The 15,683-nt window shown below is 37.9% G+C and overlaps 1 protein-coding gene across 8 annotated transcripts in view; it reads right to left on the bottom strand.

Moving 5' to 3' along the window:
• AKR1D1 (aldo-keto reductase family 1 member D1) overlaps nt 1-15,683 on the bottom strand; it is an 88,625-nt gene that overhangs the window by 41,372 nt on the left and 31,570 nt on the right. For 3 of the 8 annotated variants that reach the window (XM_033863330.2, XM_033863333.2, XM_019949636.3), the window contains exon 1: nt 2,379-2,546. The exons of 2 other annotated variants lie outside the window; for them this stretch is intronic. In XM_033863330.2, coding sequence (XP_033719221.1) covers nt 2,379-2,471 — 93 coding nt within the window. In that variant the 5' untranslated portion in view covers nt 2,472-2,546. Of the gene's footprint in view, nt 1-2,378; nt 2,549-15,683 lie in introns of those variants that run through there. 3 more of the 8 variants (XM_033863332.2, XM_004324967.4, XM_004324966.4) reach the window with 3 other exon arrangements.

The raw sequence follows: 15,683 nt of genomic DNA, 5'->3' as shown, positions 1-15,683 counted from the left end.
AACTTCTGTATCAAAATGGAACAGGATCCCAGGACAAATATTGACTGACTTGATTATATACATGAAATGTGAAGCATTTCAGTTAATGAGTTACCTCAGCCTGTCATTCTCCTTCCATCTCTTGTGGAATGAAAGGTTTTGAAAAGCACCTCAGGCACGCTGAGGAGAGAAGACTGAATTTTGGCATCAGATTTCATCTCTAGGACTAAGATTCTGACGTTAAATCTAATTCGGTACTTTTATTTCCTGGTGACCGACTTGGGCATGGGTACTCCTAGTGTCTGTCTCATCAGCCCTGGGTAGATGGTGAGGGAGTTGTCAGTTGTATGGCTTTGAACAGAAACTGCTGAGTGTTCCAGCTAGGAGATACTCCACCCTCCCCACTCCCCGTCTCCCCTTCAACCTAGCTCTGCCTATACCCCTCCCCCAAATCTTCCATGGTGGGCATTTTTCTTCACATTAGAGTTTCCAATTTTGTGAGACATACCTTTAGTTCTGTATTTCTGATCACAAATGTGGTTTGTGCATGCACAATCTTCATTTCTAATAATATTCCTCGAATGCCATATTCTCTAACTGCAGTAATGTCTTATCTTCTGAAGTGAGTTACAACTCTTTTTGGGAAATGACACATGAATGCTTTGGAATGTCTCCATCCTGTAGCATTTAATATTACTAGACACATAGCAGGCACTTAATAATATTTACTGGTAGATGCAGCACTTTGAGCCCCACTGAGTTCCAGGAGACAGATAGAGAGACAGAGAGATAGATAGAATGATAGATGTGCAAGCAAGGAGCCATATAATTGATAGTCATTGAAATGAGTAGAGGCATGACATAATTAGATTCATATCCTAGATGTATCATTCTATCTATCTATCTATCTATCCATCCATCCTAGGTACTTTCTGGATATATATTCCTAGATACTTTCATATATAGAAATATATATAGAAAGTCATAGAAATATGCAGCTGCATTGACATAACATACATTTATAACAGGTAATATAGTATAGGGACTCAGAGGATAGGACCTGGGCCAAAACTGCATTGGTTTAAATTCCAGTTCTCTTCCTCACCATTATAAGTTTGGGACATTTTACTTTATCTTGCCATGCTTCAGTTTTCTCATCTGTAAAATGGTATCTCTCTCATAATGTTGTGAGGATTAAATTAGCAAATGCATGTACTATAAAGTACTACAAAGAGTACTACAATAATAATAGCTAAAATTTTCTGTGCAATCTTCCCTGTAAGATGTAAAATCCATCAGGAAAGAGACCATGTCTTGTTCAGCTTTATATTCCCAGTATAGTATGCGTGCTCGGTGTTCAGGTAATCCTTGTCAAGTGAATGAAAGGATATATATATATATATATATATATATATATATATATATATGTATGTGTGTGTATATATATGTACTTGTATATATATATTTATATATATATATATGTGTGCATCAGAGGATATGGAGATGTAAATGCATACAATAATAATAGCTAAAATTTTTTTAACACTTAACCGTGTCAGGCAGAGGCATGACATAATCAGATTCATATCCTTGTGCCTCTGTGCTTCTCTTTCTGCCTACAATGTCCTGCCTCAGCTCTGCTTCTCTGCCTAGTTAACTTATACTTAGTTTAACAGAGTTCATTCACACATGATCATTCAAATTTCAGTAGCATTTCTAGATATAACCACTGTTTATTCTGGTAATTAGCATTAAATGTGGAATTGCAATGTGGAAAGCAGAAAGATATTTTTCTTACAAGTAGAAGCTTTTCTGTGTTTTAATGGAAACCCACTTCAGTCCTCATGGTCAAATCTAACTATTCCCTTTCCTGTGTTTTCAGAGAGATACTGTTTAAAATTCTCAGACAGCATTTACTCTTCATTGTTCTATGATTAATTAGTTATTAGAGTCTGTCTCCTCTATTAGATTTTTAATCCCTAGACAGCAGAGACACTATTCTCTTCATATTTGAAGCTTCTATAGCCTAGTGCTTCATACATGGTAGGTTTTCACTAAATGTTTTGTTGGACTGAACTAAAAATTCTCAAATATGAACTTAAAAAAATCATAAACTCAGAAATTTTACGTACTTCAGTTCAACTTTATAACCAGCATTCAGGCTGAATTTTAGTCAAGGAAGCAGAAAGGTCCCATTCTTTAAGCCAAGATACTTTAAAATCATAAACTGATTTAGTTTAACCATTGGCTCAGTACTTATTCAGCCAAACAGCAGTCCTTCAAGGTTGCATTCATTATTACAATAATTAAAGCAATGAAATCCATTCAAAATGAATTACAGATTATCCTTTAGGAAAGTGTTAATTAAAAAAAAAAAAAGCAGAGAGAGATAAGCTTACCAATCTAGGTTCTGAGTAGGTACCAAGACCGATGATAGGAATGCTGTTTCCATCACTTAGAGGTATGCGGTGATATGCAGCACTGAGGTACATCTTGGAAAGTCTGAGGTTTCAATTTCTAGAAATGCTTCTGAACACCACAGAAAAGCCTTTTTGAAAAGGTGTCCTAATGCCTATTTAATCAAAGAAAGGAGAGCCAGAGGGAGGAGCAGTGGGAGGGAAGAGAGATTTCTCAACCTGTTTTTTTTTTCAGGTTGTTCTGGAAATCCTAATTGAGGTTGTCCTTTGAACTTATCAGAGGCATGTAAATAATATCCCATTTTGATCTTATGCTTAGTTCTCTGCAAAGAAATGATTTTAAAAATAAAAGGAAACAAATCTAGCTGGCTTCTGTCAGCTAGGATGCTTTGGTTGGTAAGTAACAGACCTATCACAAATTCTCTGAAATAATAAAAGAAATTTATTGGTCTATATTCCTGAAAACTCCAACCTTAGAGCTAGCTCCAGGTGTGACTAAGTTTTCCAGGACTTCCCTAGAGATTTGGGCTAGCAGGACTGGGAAGGGGTCTGGTATTTTTATCACCTAGTTAAGTGGGAAGCTGGACTGGAGGGGAAAATGTTATGGCCGGGAACCAGTTTTTCACTCTCAGTTCATTTCTCTGCCTCCTTGCTCTCTCAGTGGATTTTCTCTTTATCACTGAAAGATGGTAACCAGTCCTTAGAGTGACATGGTTCCAGGCTCAAACCCAACAAAAAAAGGGATTTTACGTCATAGCTCACACAGTAATCCAGAAATAGTGTCCAGTTGGCCTCAATTGCCTTTCTTAGTTCCTGGAGCCAATCACTAAGTCAATCACAGGGGTCAAAGAAAATAAAAGACTGATTGCTTTAATGTAATTAGAAGCCATTTTTAAATTTGGGGTTGGGCTTAATCCCACCTGGGGAGATTCTGGAGATGTTAAGAAAAAGGAAAGGAGTAGCAGTTAGTGAAACAATTAACACATGTTTATTATAGTCTTCCTCCAAAGGATTGTGTTGTGTATGAGAGTTTTGGACCTGGTGACCTTAAAGATAACTGTGTCCATGATGGTGAAAGTATCCTGAAGTTTGTCTCTAACTGACTTGTCTTCTCTCCAGGACAACCTCATTCTTGCTTACACACACATAATCAGCCAGTGGACACAATAATTTCAACTATGTTGGGGCAGGGTGAAATATGGGCAGTAGTGATCTTCAACATTGTTTGTAATTCGATCCAACAAACACTTATTGTGCACCTTTGTGTGCTAAGATGTTGGCTATATATGTTTATTTTTCTTTTTTTGACTTTTTTGGTGTTTAGCTCTATGAATTTTAGCACATGTACAGATCTGCGTAACTGCCATCACAATTGGGATATTGAAAAATTCTATAACCCGAAGAACTCCTTCATGCTATTTGTCTGTAATCAAAAGCTCCCCCACCAGCAACTCATAAAAATCATTATCTGTTTTCCGTTGCTATAGTTTTATCTTTTGAGAATATCATGTGAATTGAATCATATAGTATGTGACCTTTAGAGATTGGTTTCTTTCACTCAGCGTAACACCTTTGAGATTCATCCAGGTTGTTGTTTGTATCAATAGCTTACTTGTTTTTAATTGCTGAGTAGTAATGTCTATATACATTATATATATGTGCCACAGTTTGTTTCTCTATTTGAAGGACATTGGTTTGTTTCCAGTTTTTGATGACTGTGAATACCGCTGCTATAAATATTTGTGTACAGGTTTTTGCATGAATATTAGTTTTCATTTCTCTTGGCTAAATACCCAGGAGTGGGATTGCTGGGTCATGTGGTGTGTTGAACTTTGTAGGAAGCTGCCAAACTGCTTTTCAGAATGATTATATCATTTTGCATCCCCGTTAGCAATGTGCGTGAATTGCTATTTTTCCGCATCTTTGACAGCACTTAGCATTGTCGGTATTTTATAATTTTAGTCATTCCGATAGGTTTGTCATGGTATCTCATTGTTAATTTTAATTTGCATTGTGGATAATGATGTTGAACACTTTTTCACATACTTATTTGCCATCTATATCTCCTCGTGGTGAAGTGCCTATTCAAACATGGGGGTTCAGTGCCCATTTTTTAGTGGGGTTGTCTTCGTAGTGTTGAGTTTTGAGATTTCTTGGTAAATCCTTGATACATGTTCTCTACTGAATACATGGTTTACAAATATTTTTTTCTCAGTATGTAGTTTGTCTTTTCATTCTCTTGACTGTGTCTTTCATGCAGCAAAAGATTTTAATTTTGATAACGTTCAATTTTTTTGTATTGTTTTAGAGTTTCATGTGAAAGAACTTTTTTGTCTAACCCTAGGTCACAGAAGTTTTATTCTATTTTTTTTCTAAAAGTTTTATATAGTTTCATTTTTCCATTTAGATCAATAATCCATTCTGAGTAAATTTTTGTATAATCTAGCATATTTAGGTAGAGGTGTTTTGTTTTGTTTTACGTAAGGGTATCCTATTGTTCCAGTTCCATTAGTTGAAAAAAATTATGCTTTCTTCACTGAATTTCTTTTGCACTACTGTTAAAAATCAAAGGTCATATTTGGGTAAATCTACTTTTGGACTTTCTACTTGGTTTCATTGATTTATGTGTCTCTTCCTTTACTGATACCACACTGTTTAAATTATTCTAACTTTATAAAAGGACTTAAAAAATCAAATGGTATAATTTCTCCAACTTTATTCTTCTTTTCCAAAAGTATCTTAGCTATTCTTATTTATTAACTTTCTATATAAATGTTAGAATCAGCTTGTCTGTGTCTTCACAAGTCCTGCCAGAATTTTTTGAATTGAGTTAAATCTGTAGATCAATTTCTTATCTTTACTCCTTTGAGTCTTTGAATCCATGAACACAGTATTTCTCTCCATTTATTTAGCTCTTCAGCATCTTGAGGTTTTCAGCCATACACATCCTATATTTGTTTTGTTAGATTTATACCTAAGTATAGGTATAAATATTTAGTTTTTTAGAGCCATTCTAAATGGCATTTTAGAAATCCTGTTTCCAACTCTACATTGCTAATACATAGAAATAGGATTGATTTTTATGGCTTCGATCATTTAGTATTTATTGAGACTTGATTTGTTTTTGTTGTCTGACATACTATCTATCATGGAGAATATTCCACATGTGCTTGAGAAAAATATGCAATCTGCTGTTTTGGGTAGGGTCTTCTCTAGATGTCTTTTAGATACAGTTGGTTCATAGCATCATTCAAGTCCTCTATTTTTCAACTGATCTTCTGGCTTGTTGTTTTATCTATTCTTTAGAGTGGGGTACTGAAGTTTCTAACTGTTACTGTAAAACTATTTCTCCTTTCAATTATGTCAGTTTTTTGCTTCATATATTTTGTGGTTCTTTTGTTAGAGGCATATATGTTTATAATTGGCATATCTTGATATATTGACCCTTTTGTCAACATGTAATGTCCTTCTTTGTCTCATCACGATTATTGACTTCAAGTCCATGTTGTCTGATATTAGTATATCCATCCCAGGTCTCTTTTGGCATTTTTTTATTGCATGGAATTTATTTTTCATCCTTTTACTTTCAATCTATTTATGTCCTTGGATTTAAAGTAAGTCTCTTTTAGACAACATATATTTGGATCATTTTTAAAAATTGATTCTTCCAATCTCTTCTTTTTAATTGGAGGGTTCAATCCATTTACAGTTCAATTATCGATAAGAAAGGATATACTTCTGCAATTTTGCTATTTGTTTTCTCTATGTCTTATTTTCTTTTTATTCCTCAATTTTCTTTTTATCCCTCACTACTGCCTCGTTCTATGAGTGATTTTTTTTTTCTAGTTTACTATTCTGACTCCCATCTTGTTTCCTTTTCTGTATACTTAAAAAAAGGTTATTTCCTGGATGTTTTAGTCAGCTTGGCTGCTATAACAAAATATCATAGACTGTGTGGCTTCAGCAACGGCCATTTATTTTTCACAGTTATGGAGACTGAAAAGTCCAAGGTCAAGGTCAAGATACTGGCAATGAGTTTCTGATGAGAGCTCTCTTCCTAGCTTGCAGAAGGCCTACTTCTATTTCTGTCTTCACATGGTGGGGAAAAGAGAGAGAGAGAACAAGCACACTCTGGTCTCTTCTTATAAGGGTATAAATCTCATCATGAAGACCTCACCCTCATGACCTCATCTAATTACCTCCCAAAGGCCCCATCTTCAAATACCATCCACATTGGGAGCTAGGGCTTCAACATATGAATTTTGGGGAGACACAATACAGTCCATAATACTAGGGTAACCCTGGGGTTACAATTAGCATTTTAACTTTGTAAGAATCAGGTTTGAATTAGAACCAAGATACTTTCAGTAGTATTGGGTTTGCCAAAAAGATCATTCGGGGTTTTCCATAACATCTTATGGAAAACCCCAAATTAACTTTTTGGCCAACCCAATACATAAAAACTCTGATCGTTTAAAACTCCATCTCCCTCCTTTATGTTGTTATTTTTACCAATTACATGTTTATACATTGTGGGTCAATTAACATAAATATATAATTATTGCTTTATTTATCTTTTAATCATGTAGGGAAAAAAAGGAGTTATAAACCAGACATACAATATTACTGGTTTTTATATTTATCTATGTAGCTACATTTACTGTTGTGTTCCTTATCTCTTCATATGGCTTCAATTATCCTTTTATTTCAGCCTGGAGGACTCCCTTTAGCATTTCTTGTAGCACGGGTCTACTAGTAATGAGCTCTTTCTGTTTTTGTTTTCCCGGATATGCAATTATTGATGGACGGTTCTTTTCTTTCAGTCCTTTATATATGTCATCCCACTGTCTTCTGGCTTCCAGTTTCCAAAGAAAAATGGGCTATTAATTACACACAGTATCTCTTGTATGTGATTAATCACTTCCCTCTTGCTGCTTTCTAGATTCTCCCTTTGTCTTTGGGATTTGACAATTTGACTATGTGTTTTCCTGCGAATCTCTCTTGGTTTATGCTTCTTGGAGTTCATTGAGATTCTTGGATATTTAGATTTATGATTTTCATCTAATCTGGGACACTTTGGGCCATTATTTCTTCAAATAGTCTTTTTGTTTCTTCCTCTCTTCTCCTTCTGGGACTCCGGGTATGTATATGTCAGTATACTTGATGGTGTCTCATAGGTCTGTTAGGTTTGGATCATTTCTTTCCTTCTTTTCTCTTTTCACTTCTTAAACTGGATGTCAATTGATCTATCTGTACTTTTATCTCCAGAATTTCTATTTGTTTCATTTCTATAATTTCTACTAATATTCTGTATTTGGTGAGACATATTCTCCTGGTTCCTTTGTTCTTTCTCCATGACTTCCTTTAGCTCTTTGAGCATATTTAAGAGAGTTGATTTAATGTTTCCGTCTAGTAAGTCTAAATGTCTAGGTGTCCTCATGGACAGTGTCTATTAGTTTCTTTCCTTCCCCCTGTGAATGAGCCATACTTCCCGGTTTATTTGCATGTGTTGTAATTTTCTGTTGTTTAAACGTGGAGATTTTTAATATTAAATGTGACAACCCTGGAAATCAGATTTCCCCCCTCTTCAGGGTTTGTTTTTGCTGTTTGTTGTAGGCTGTTGCTGTTTGCTTGTTTTGTGACTTCTCCAAACTATTTTGGTTAAGTCTGTATTGTTTGTGATGTGAAGTCTGTGTTCCATTAACTTGGGGGTCACCTGGTATTTTGACAGAGTTTCTTTCAATGGAAAAAGAAAAGGAAAGAAGAGAAGAAAATACTCGCCCAGTCTTGGCAGATTGGTTCTATGTTGGAGCACTCCTTCAATGCTCAGCCACGCTGCTTACAATTCTGCCTTAGCCTTCACTCACAGCTTGCACAGAGCCTGAAGGCCACTCAGAGGTAAAAGCTTGGAGTCTTCTCAGGCCTTCTTTGAGCATGTACCCACCCCTGACACTATGTATACCTGATTCCCTGGTATACATGGGAGCCTTTAAAGGCCCCTTTACCCCCACATATCTCTTTTCCCTGCCTGCTGTTTCCCAGGGTTTTCAGTCTGTTTGTTGCTTGTCCCAACTGTTATCCCTAGCCCGAGGCTGCCACAGCCAATATTTCTGCCTTTAAATGCATACAGCAAAAGCCTCCTAGGCTGTCACCTTAGCCCTAGAAATGCTTGAGTCAGGCAAAATAAAGTCAAGCCCTTCAGACAGCCACCGGATGGGCTGGAACTTACAACCACAATTCTTAGAGAATTCTTCGAGAAATTCTGCATTGCTCCCTCTGGCACTAGCCTCCTGCACCAGGAATGTGGGTGCAGTCCTGGTGGCTGGCACCAAATAGGGGTATAGCATGTGGGACGTAGGCAATTTAAATCACCACAGCTGTCTCTTACTGCAAAGCAACAGCTTCTCTCTTCATCAAGCTTTCCCCTGGTTGTAGGTTTTTGACTAGACTCCAGAGTTCTGCAAAAAAATGATGCTGACAGCTTTTGCCAGCTCATCAGGTTTTTGTAAAGGGACAGAGCTCTGGAGTTCCCTACTCTCCTATTTTCCTCTATTCATTTTTTAAAAATCTTTAAAAATTTCTGTTTTTTTTTTTTTTTTTTGCTGTACGCAGGCCTCTCACCGCTGCGGCCCCTCCTGTTGCGGAGCACAGGCTCAGCGGCCCGCTCCACGGCATGTGGGATCTCCCCGGGACCGGGGCACGAACCCGCGTCCCCCGCATTGGCAGGTGGACTCCCAACCACTGCGCCACCAGGGAAGCCCAAATTTCTCTGTTTTGAGATTGGATTATATTCAAGTTCACTTCATCTTTCCTCTGTCTTCTTTCTTCTCTCCTCCATTCTGATACTGAACTCATCCACTGAGTTCCTTTTTTTTCTTAAATCAACTTTATTTATTTATTTTTTTTGCGGTACGCGGGCCTCTCACTGCTGTGGCCTCTCCCGTTGCGGAGCACAGGCTCCGGACACACAGGCTCAGCGGCTATGGCTCATGGGCCCAGCCGTTCCACGGCATGTGGGATCCTCCCAGACCGGGGCACGAACCCGTGTCCCCTGCATCAGCAGGCGGACTCTCAACCACTGCACCACCAGGGAGCCCGAGTTTATTTTTTAGAGAAGTTTTAGGTTCACAGCAAAATCGAGCAGAAACTACAAGAGTTCGCATGTACTCTTTGCTCCTCCATATGCTTCTCCCACTATCAACATACCCACCAGAGTGGTACACTTGTTACAACTGATGAACCTATACTGACACATCACTAGCCACCAAAGTCCATGCTTTACAGCAAAGTCCATGGTTTACATCAGGGTTGACTCTTGGTGTTATACATTCTATGAGTTTTGAAAAATGTATAATATCATGTGTCCACCATTACAGTATCATACAGAATAGTTTCCCTGCCCTAAAAATCCACTGTGGTCTGCTTACTCACCCCTCCTTCCTTCCTAATCCCTGGCTTCCACGGATCTTTTTACTGTGTCTGAAGTTTTGTCTTTTCCAGAGTGTCATATAGTTGGAATCATAGCTTTTCAGATTGGCTTCTTTCACTTAGTAATATGCATATAAGGTTGCTCCACGTCTCCCCCACCCTTCATGTCTGTTCATGACTTGATACCACATTTCTTTTTATCAGTGAATTATATTCCATTGTCTGGATGGACCACAGCTTCTTTTTTTTCTTTTAATAAATTTATTTATTTATATTTATTTTTGGCTGCGTTGGGTCTTTGTTACCGCCCACGGGCTTTCTCTAGTTGCGGCGAGCGGGGGCTACTCTTTGTTGTGGTGTGCGGGCTTCTCATTGCAGTGGCTTCTCTTGTTGCGGAGCACAGGCCCTAGGCGCGCGGGCTTCAGTAGTTGTGGCATGTGGGCTTCAGTAGTTGTGTCTCACGGGCTCTAGAGCGGAGGCTCAGTAGTTGTGGCCCACGGTCTTAGTTGCTCCGTGGCATGTGGGATCTTCCCGGACCAGGGTTCGAACCCATGTCCCCTGCATTGGCAGGCAGATTCTTAACCACTGCACCACCAGGGAAGTCCCCACAGTTTCTTTTTCCATTCACCTACTGAAGGACATCTTGGTTGAGCCCAAGTTTTGGCAATTATGAATAAAGCTGCTATATACATTTGTGTGCAGGTTATTGTGTGGACATAAAATTTCAACTCCTTTGGTTAAACTCTAAGGAGCACGATTGCTGGATCATGCTGTAAGAATAATTGTTTAGTTTTGTAAGAAACTGCCAACCTGTCTTCCAAAGTGGCGTTCCCACCACCGATGCATGAAAGTTCTTGTTGCTCCACTTCAATGAGTTTTTTACGTTATGTTTTTCATTTCTAAAATTACTATTTGATCATTCTTTTAAAAAAATATTTCTTTGTTGAGACTCTCTATTCTTTCACTGGCTTCAAGACTGTTCTTGATTTTTGGTAAGGCACTCTTGTAACAGCTGCTTCAACATCTTTGCCAGATAATTACAATCTCTATGACATCTTGGCATTGACATCTTTTGGTTTTACCCTACATAAATTTATATTTTCCTTGTTATTCACTTGCAATGTAAATTTAGATTATATTGAAGAGTTTTTGAAAATGAGGTCTTAAGACATTGGGTCCTATTTATATCCTGTAAAATGTTGATATTTTTGTTTTAGAAGGCAGTCGACCTGGTTAGGTTTAGGCCACAAGGTTCCCCTGCCTCTGTGAACTATGGTTCATTTCTCAGATTTTGCAGTGATCTTTGGATTTATCTTGCATGTATACCACCTGATGGCAAATCTGGGACTTAGGCAGTGGTGTATCTATATAGTTCATTTCTCAAAATATTTGATATAACGAATAGTATCTGATCCAAGCATACACGGTTTAAGGGTGAGCCCAGGGTAGTTCATAAACAACTTTATGGCGTCACTTTCCCAAATTCTTCCCTCACTGCAATCTCTTGGTTACATTCTAGTTCCTTAATGTTCTCTTTTTGGTCTTCTATCTAGAAAGCTTTGGTTACCCCGCTGCTCTATTGTGTGCTTCCACAACTGCACCTGAATCTAGGGCCATGTGACAAGAGACTATAGAGACAGTATAAAGGCAAGAGAGGTTGGATCCACTCTCTTGGAACTGCAGCTCCCCTGAAAAAAGAGGAAGCTTTCCCTTCTGCATAGTTTTGGATCCTGCTGGCCTGTATTACCTGAGAATGCTACAACGCCTACCATGGAATTTCTTGGGAACTAGGTCACAAGTTAATAGAGGGGAAAGAAAAAGAGGCAAAAAAGTAGGGGAAAGTAGGGGATTTTCAGATTCTCTAAGTATTATGAGTTTCTCTCTCACGTCAGAACTAGAGGTCTTCTCCTGAAGTTCTGTCTGCACTCTGGTGCCCACTAACTGGTTGGCAGGGTGATACTGAGAGAGCCCAGTGACACTTGAGTTTTGTTCTTCTTTCCTAATCCACCTGCTACTATTTACTTTTCAGAGTCCTGAACTAACTTCCTCCCATCCTATTTCATGTTTTATAGCTGTATTCAGTGGGAGAGTCAGGGTAGAATATGCTTACTTCATCTTAGTGGAGCTAGAACCCTCACTTATTCCTAAAATTAATTTTTAATTTATCACACATGCTGACTAAATTGATGTGAATTTACATATTGGATTGCTTTTCTTTTGAGAAATGGCTGGAGTTACTCTTTATGTATTGATACTGATACTGATACTCTTTATATATTGATACTTAAACAATATGTTAAGTTAAACAATTCCTTCAAAGCAGGATACAGTGACTCTGAAGAGAGCAAACTGACTATTGCAGTGAGGGTGGTTCCTGCTTCTCAGTAAACTAGGTTTGGTTGGCAGGGTTTAATGATCTTACAAGAATCATTCTGTTGATGTGTATAGTCCAATTTTTACAAGGTTGAAGGTTGGGATTTATGATGTGAGAGAACTTTTAGGACCAGAAGAAATCTGCATAAGGAAGTCTGTTTTGAAAATGTTTTTAAAAACACCTATTAATTTTTTTCAGCAGGGTCAAGTGGGTATTGATCCACCAATTAGACTCATAGCAGTGACTATGGTCTGAGGAAAATGCATGAGAATGTTTTGTCTCTCTTTAAATGGCACAAAAAGACCCTAGGGGTTTAGAAGGAAGAAAATGAAATTGTAGAAAACCATACTGAGAACCCTTTAGTCATTTACCAGGCAGCGTCAATGTAGAAAACAAACCCAAAGAAAAAGGGTGTTGAGTTCTCTGAAAATGAATACTGTTCCAGAGATTTGAGCAGAAACTGTCTACTTTGTGTAATTAGTTTCAGCTGAGGGTTTTGAGTCAACTGTTATTTTAGGGGACCGTCTACTTCTGGGAGATTTCAAAGAACTCTCAGCTTGAGGTCTACCAATGAAATGGAAGTCCGATGATTTAGAGAAAATGATGTATTGCTTTTAATTGAAAATATGAATCCAAGGATCATTACCCTAGAGTTTCATTACTGTGTTAATTATTAGCAGTACCTGATAAGGTCCTATTTGTTGGAGCCAAGGCAAATTTCCCTTTATTTTCTTTTCCAGAAGACTTAATCTTCAGATTTCAGGTCATTCAGAGATTGCTTCTGTGATTAATTTGGAAAAGCCACTCATACCTGTTTAATGATAAGATTACTAATATCAGTTTGCAGTAAGGCAAAGACTAGGATTAGAGTGAAACTTCCAAACGCACAGAGTGGGCTGTTATTAACTCATAAAGGGAGTTATAGCCCATGTCATTAAGACTAATGGGGGTACCTTGAGATGTGGAAATTCCAGTCTCTGAGAACTTTCACAATTTTCAGTTTTAGAATTCCTTGGCTTTCTCTACATTTTTGTAAAGATTAAGGATAAAGATAATGAAGTTTTTGAGTAAAAGGCAAAATTCTTCAAAGTTCTTTAATAATAGTCTGGCAGAAAAAGTCTTAATCTACCTTAAAAATAAGCAAAGAATGATCAAAGCATAGTAGAAAATAGTGATTGGATCAATATTTGCTCTTTTATTTCATGCTAACTGGCAGGCTGGCCCAGGTAATTGTTATCTGAAGTGAATTCTCTTTTGGAAGAGGCCCATATGCCAAGAGTGAATTTGAATCTGGGCGCATAACTTGCTTGACAACCTCTAGTTTTTGTGTTTAAGTATGAACTATAAATGAACAAAATTAAATTAGGGTTACCAAAAGGTGCATTATTATGTTTGACTGTTTAATTACTGAAAGGATTCACAGGACTCAATTTATGCTCATGTTACAGGCAACAAATATAATATAGCAATATTATAGCTATATATATTATATATTATAATAGCAGGAGAAGAATATGCACTGGGAGGGCCCTGGAGATCTCAGGTGCAGGTTTCCTTACCCTTCCACCACTGGGTTGCCCAGGATACACTTTGTCTTCAAGGTTTTGAACGTCCACTGCCATGTGTGTGAAGCACCTTGGTGCCAAGAAACCTAAAGCCTGCTCCAGGTAAGCTGGTTGGTGGCCCAGGCACATTCCAGCCACGTGACCAGTCTGAACTGGCAACTCTGCCCGTCAGGTGCAAGTTAAATCCAGTTATTACTACTGAACGTTGTTGACAGACTGGTACCTCTGTCTCAAAATAACTCACAGATCTATGGTTACAGAACCTTTATTTCATGTATCTCATAGTGTTTCCAAGGGTCACTCTCATGCTCCAGGCAGTTCTGGAGATAAGCATCTGGCCAATTCAGATCAGCTGAGATTAGCCCAAAGGTCCAGATAGGGCACAAGCAATTTCCTAATACATGTTAAACAATCAAGGGATTTTTCTTGGGAATTCCCTGGTGGTCCAGACGTTAGCAGTCTGTGCTCTTACTGCCGAGGGCCTGGGTTCAATCCGTGGTTGGGGAACTAAGACCCCACAAGCCGTGTGGCACGGCCAACAAAACAAAAAATAATAGGCAAGGGATTTTTCTTGCTCATGTGTGGAAGGAGAATTGTTAGGTTCAAGGTGCTACAGCTATGGGTAGTGTGATAAGTGAAGAAGAAGCAATGATGACAATAACTTGTCTCCAGGGCCTTTAATTTATCCCATAAATGTATTATAATTATTTCCAATTGACAAGGCATTTAAGTCTAAAACCCAGGGAAAAAAGTCTTTTAAAACTTACTTTACCAGTCCTTTATTTAATAACAGATATGTTTCTTTTAACCTGAAAAGTATACAATTATTGATATGTACTTATATTAATACATTTTATTTAGACATAATTAACCTGGGAAGGTAAATTTTCATTTTGATTTATCAGGTCCTCCCCCCTTTCAAGTTTCATAATCAAAAGAGTTTGTACAGTTTTTCTAAATTAATGAAAATTTGGAGAATGCCAAGTAAACCTGATTATTTTTACCTATTTTTAAAATAAAATTTTGTGGTACCTAGTGGTCTTTCCAGGAAATTCAATGATAGGTTAGTCATCAAAAGACATCTTAATTGAAAAAATTTCCCAAGTTGGGACATTTGAAAGGACTCATGAGACCCCAAAGAGTCAAGTCAGGTAATGCTTTGATTTACAGGTGAAGGAGAGAGCACAGCAAGAAGTTCAGGCAAGAATGACAGGTCGGAGAAGTGGCCTCTACCAGGCTCAAGCTTCCCAGGGGACACGTTCACACACACAGCACGTCCAGTGTCCTGGCTGAACCACCACGATCTACGAGGGCTTTCTTAGCCTCGGCTGGAACTCAAAACCGAGGCTCCCAGAATAGATGTTTATGACTCTGCCAGCTAACTTAACTGGTTGGGCCAGTTGCACACCATCACTAAAGAAGCTGACCTTGGGGGTAGAACTGATTTCTAAGGGAGTTTCATTCTTTAACTCACAGATCATAAAACTGACCCCTTTTTGGCCAAGAGTCAAAAATGTCATCCAGGAGATCCAGAGATAGAGTTTTTCCATTCCATCTGTAAATCAACTCTATCGTCCATACAGTTTTATTTTTCTGAATTTGGGAAAGGCAAAATCAAGAATGCCTAGAGGGTAAAAGTTATAAACATAAGACACAAGTTTGTAGAGGCAGGCACAAGTTATAGGGAATGTTTTATTTTGTCCAGGCATTATTCTTAAAGCAAATCACAGCCAGAAACAATAATTAGTAGAAACTTTTAACTCTTTGGAGCAATAAGGAACTTTTTGTTAAAATGATTTAAGAACATGCCAGAATTAATGAGGGCTAACAGAATACTGAGACAACAGAAAAGACATTTTTTATTGAAAAAAAATTTATTTTGTTCTATGGCACAAAATAATCGAGTCATTTTACAGAAAG

This window comes from Tursiops truncatus, chromosome 9 (genome assembly GCF_011762595.2).
Source record: "Tursiops truncatus isolate mTurTru1 chromosome 9, mTurTru1.mat.Y, whole genome shotgun sequence".
NCBI lineage: Eukaryota > Metazoa > Chordata > Mammalia > Artiodactyla > Delphinidae > Tursiops > Tursiops truncatus.
Note: the sequence above shows the minus strand (reverse complement) of the source record. Positions and strands in the feature narration are given on the sequence as shown.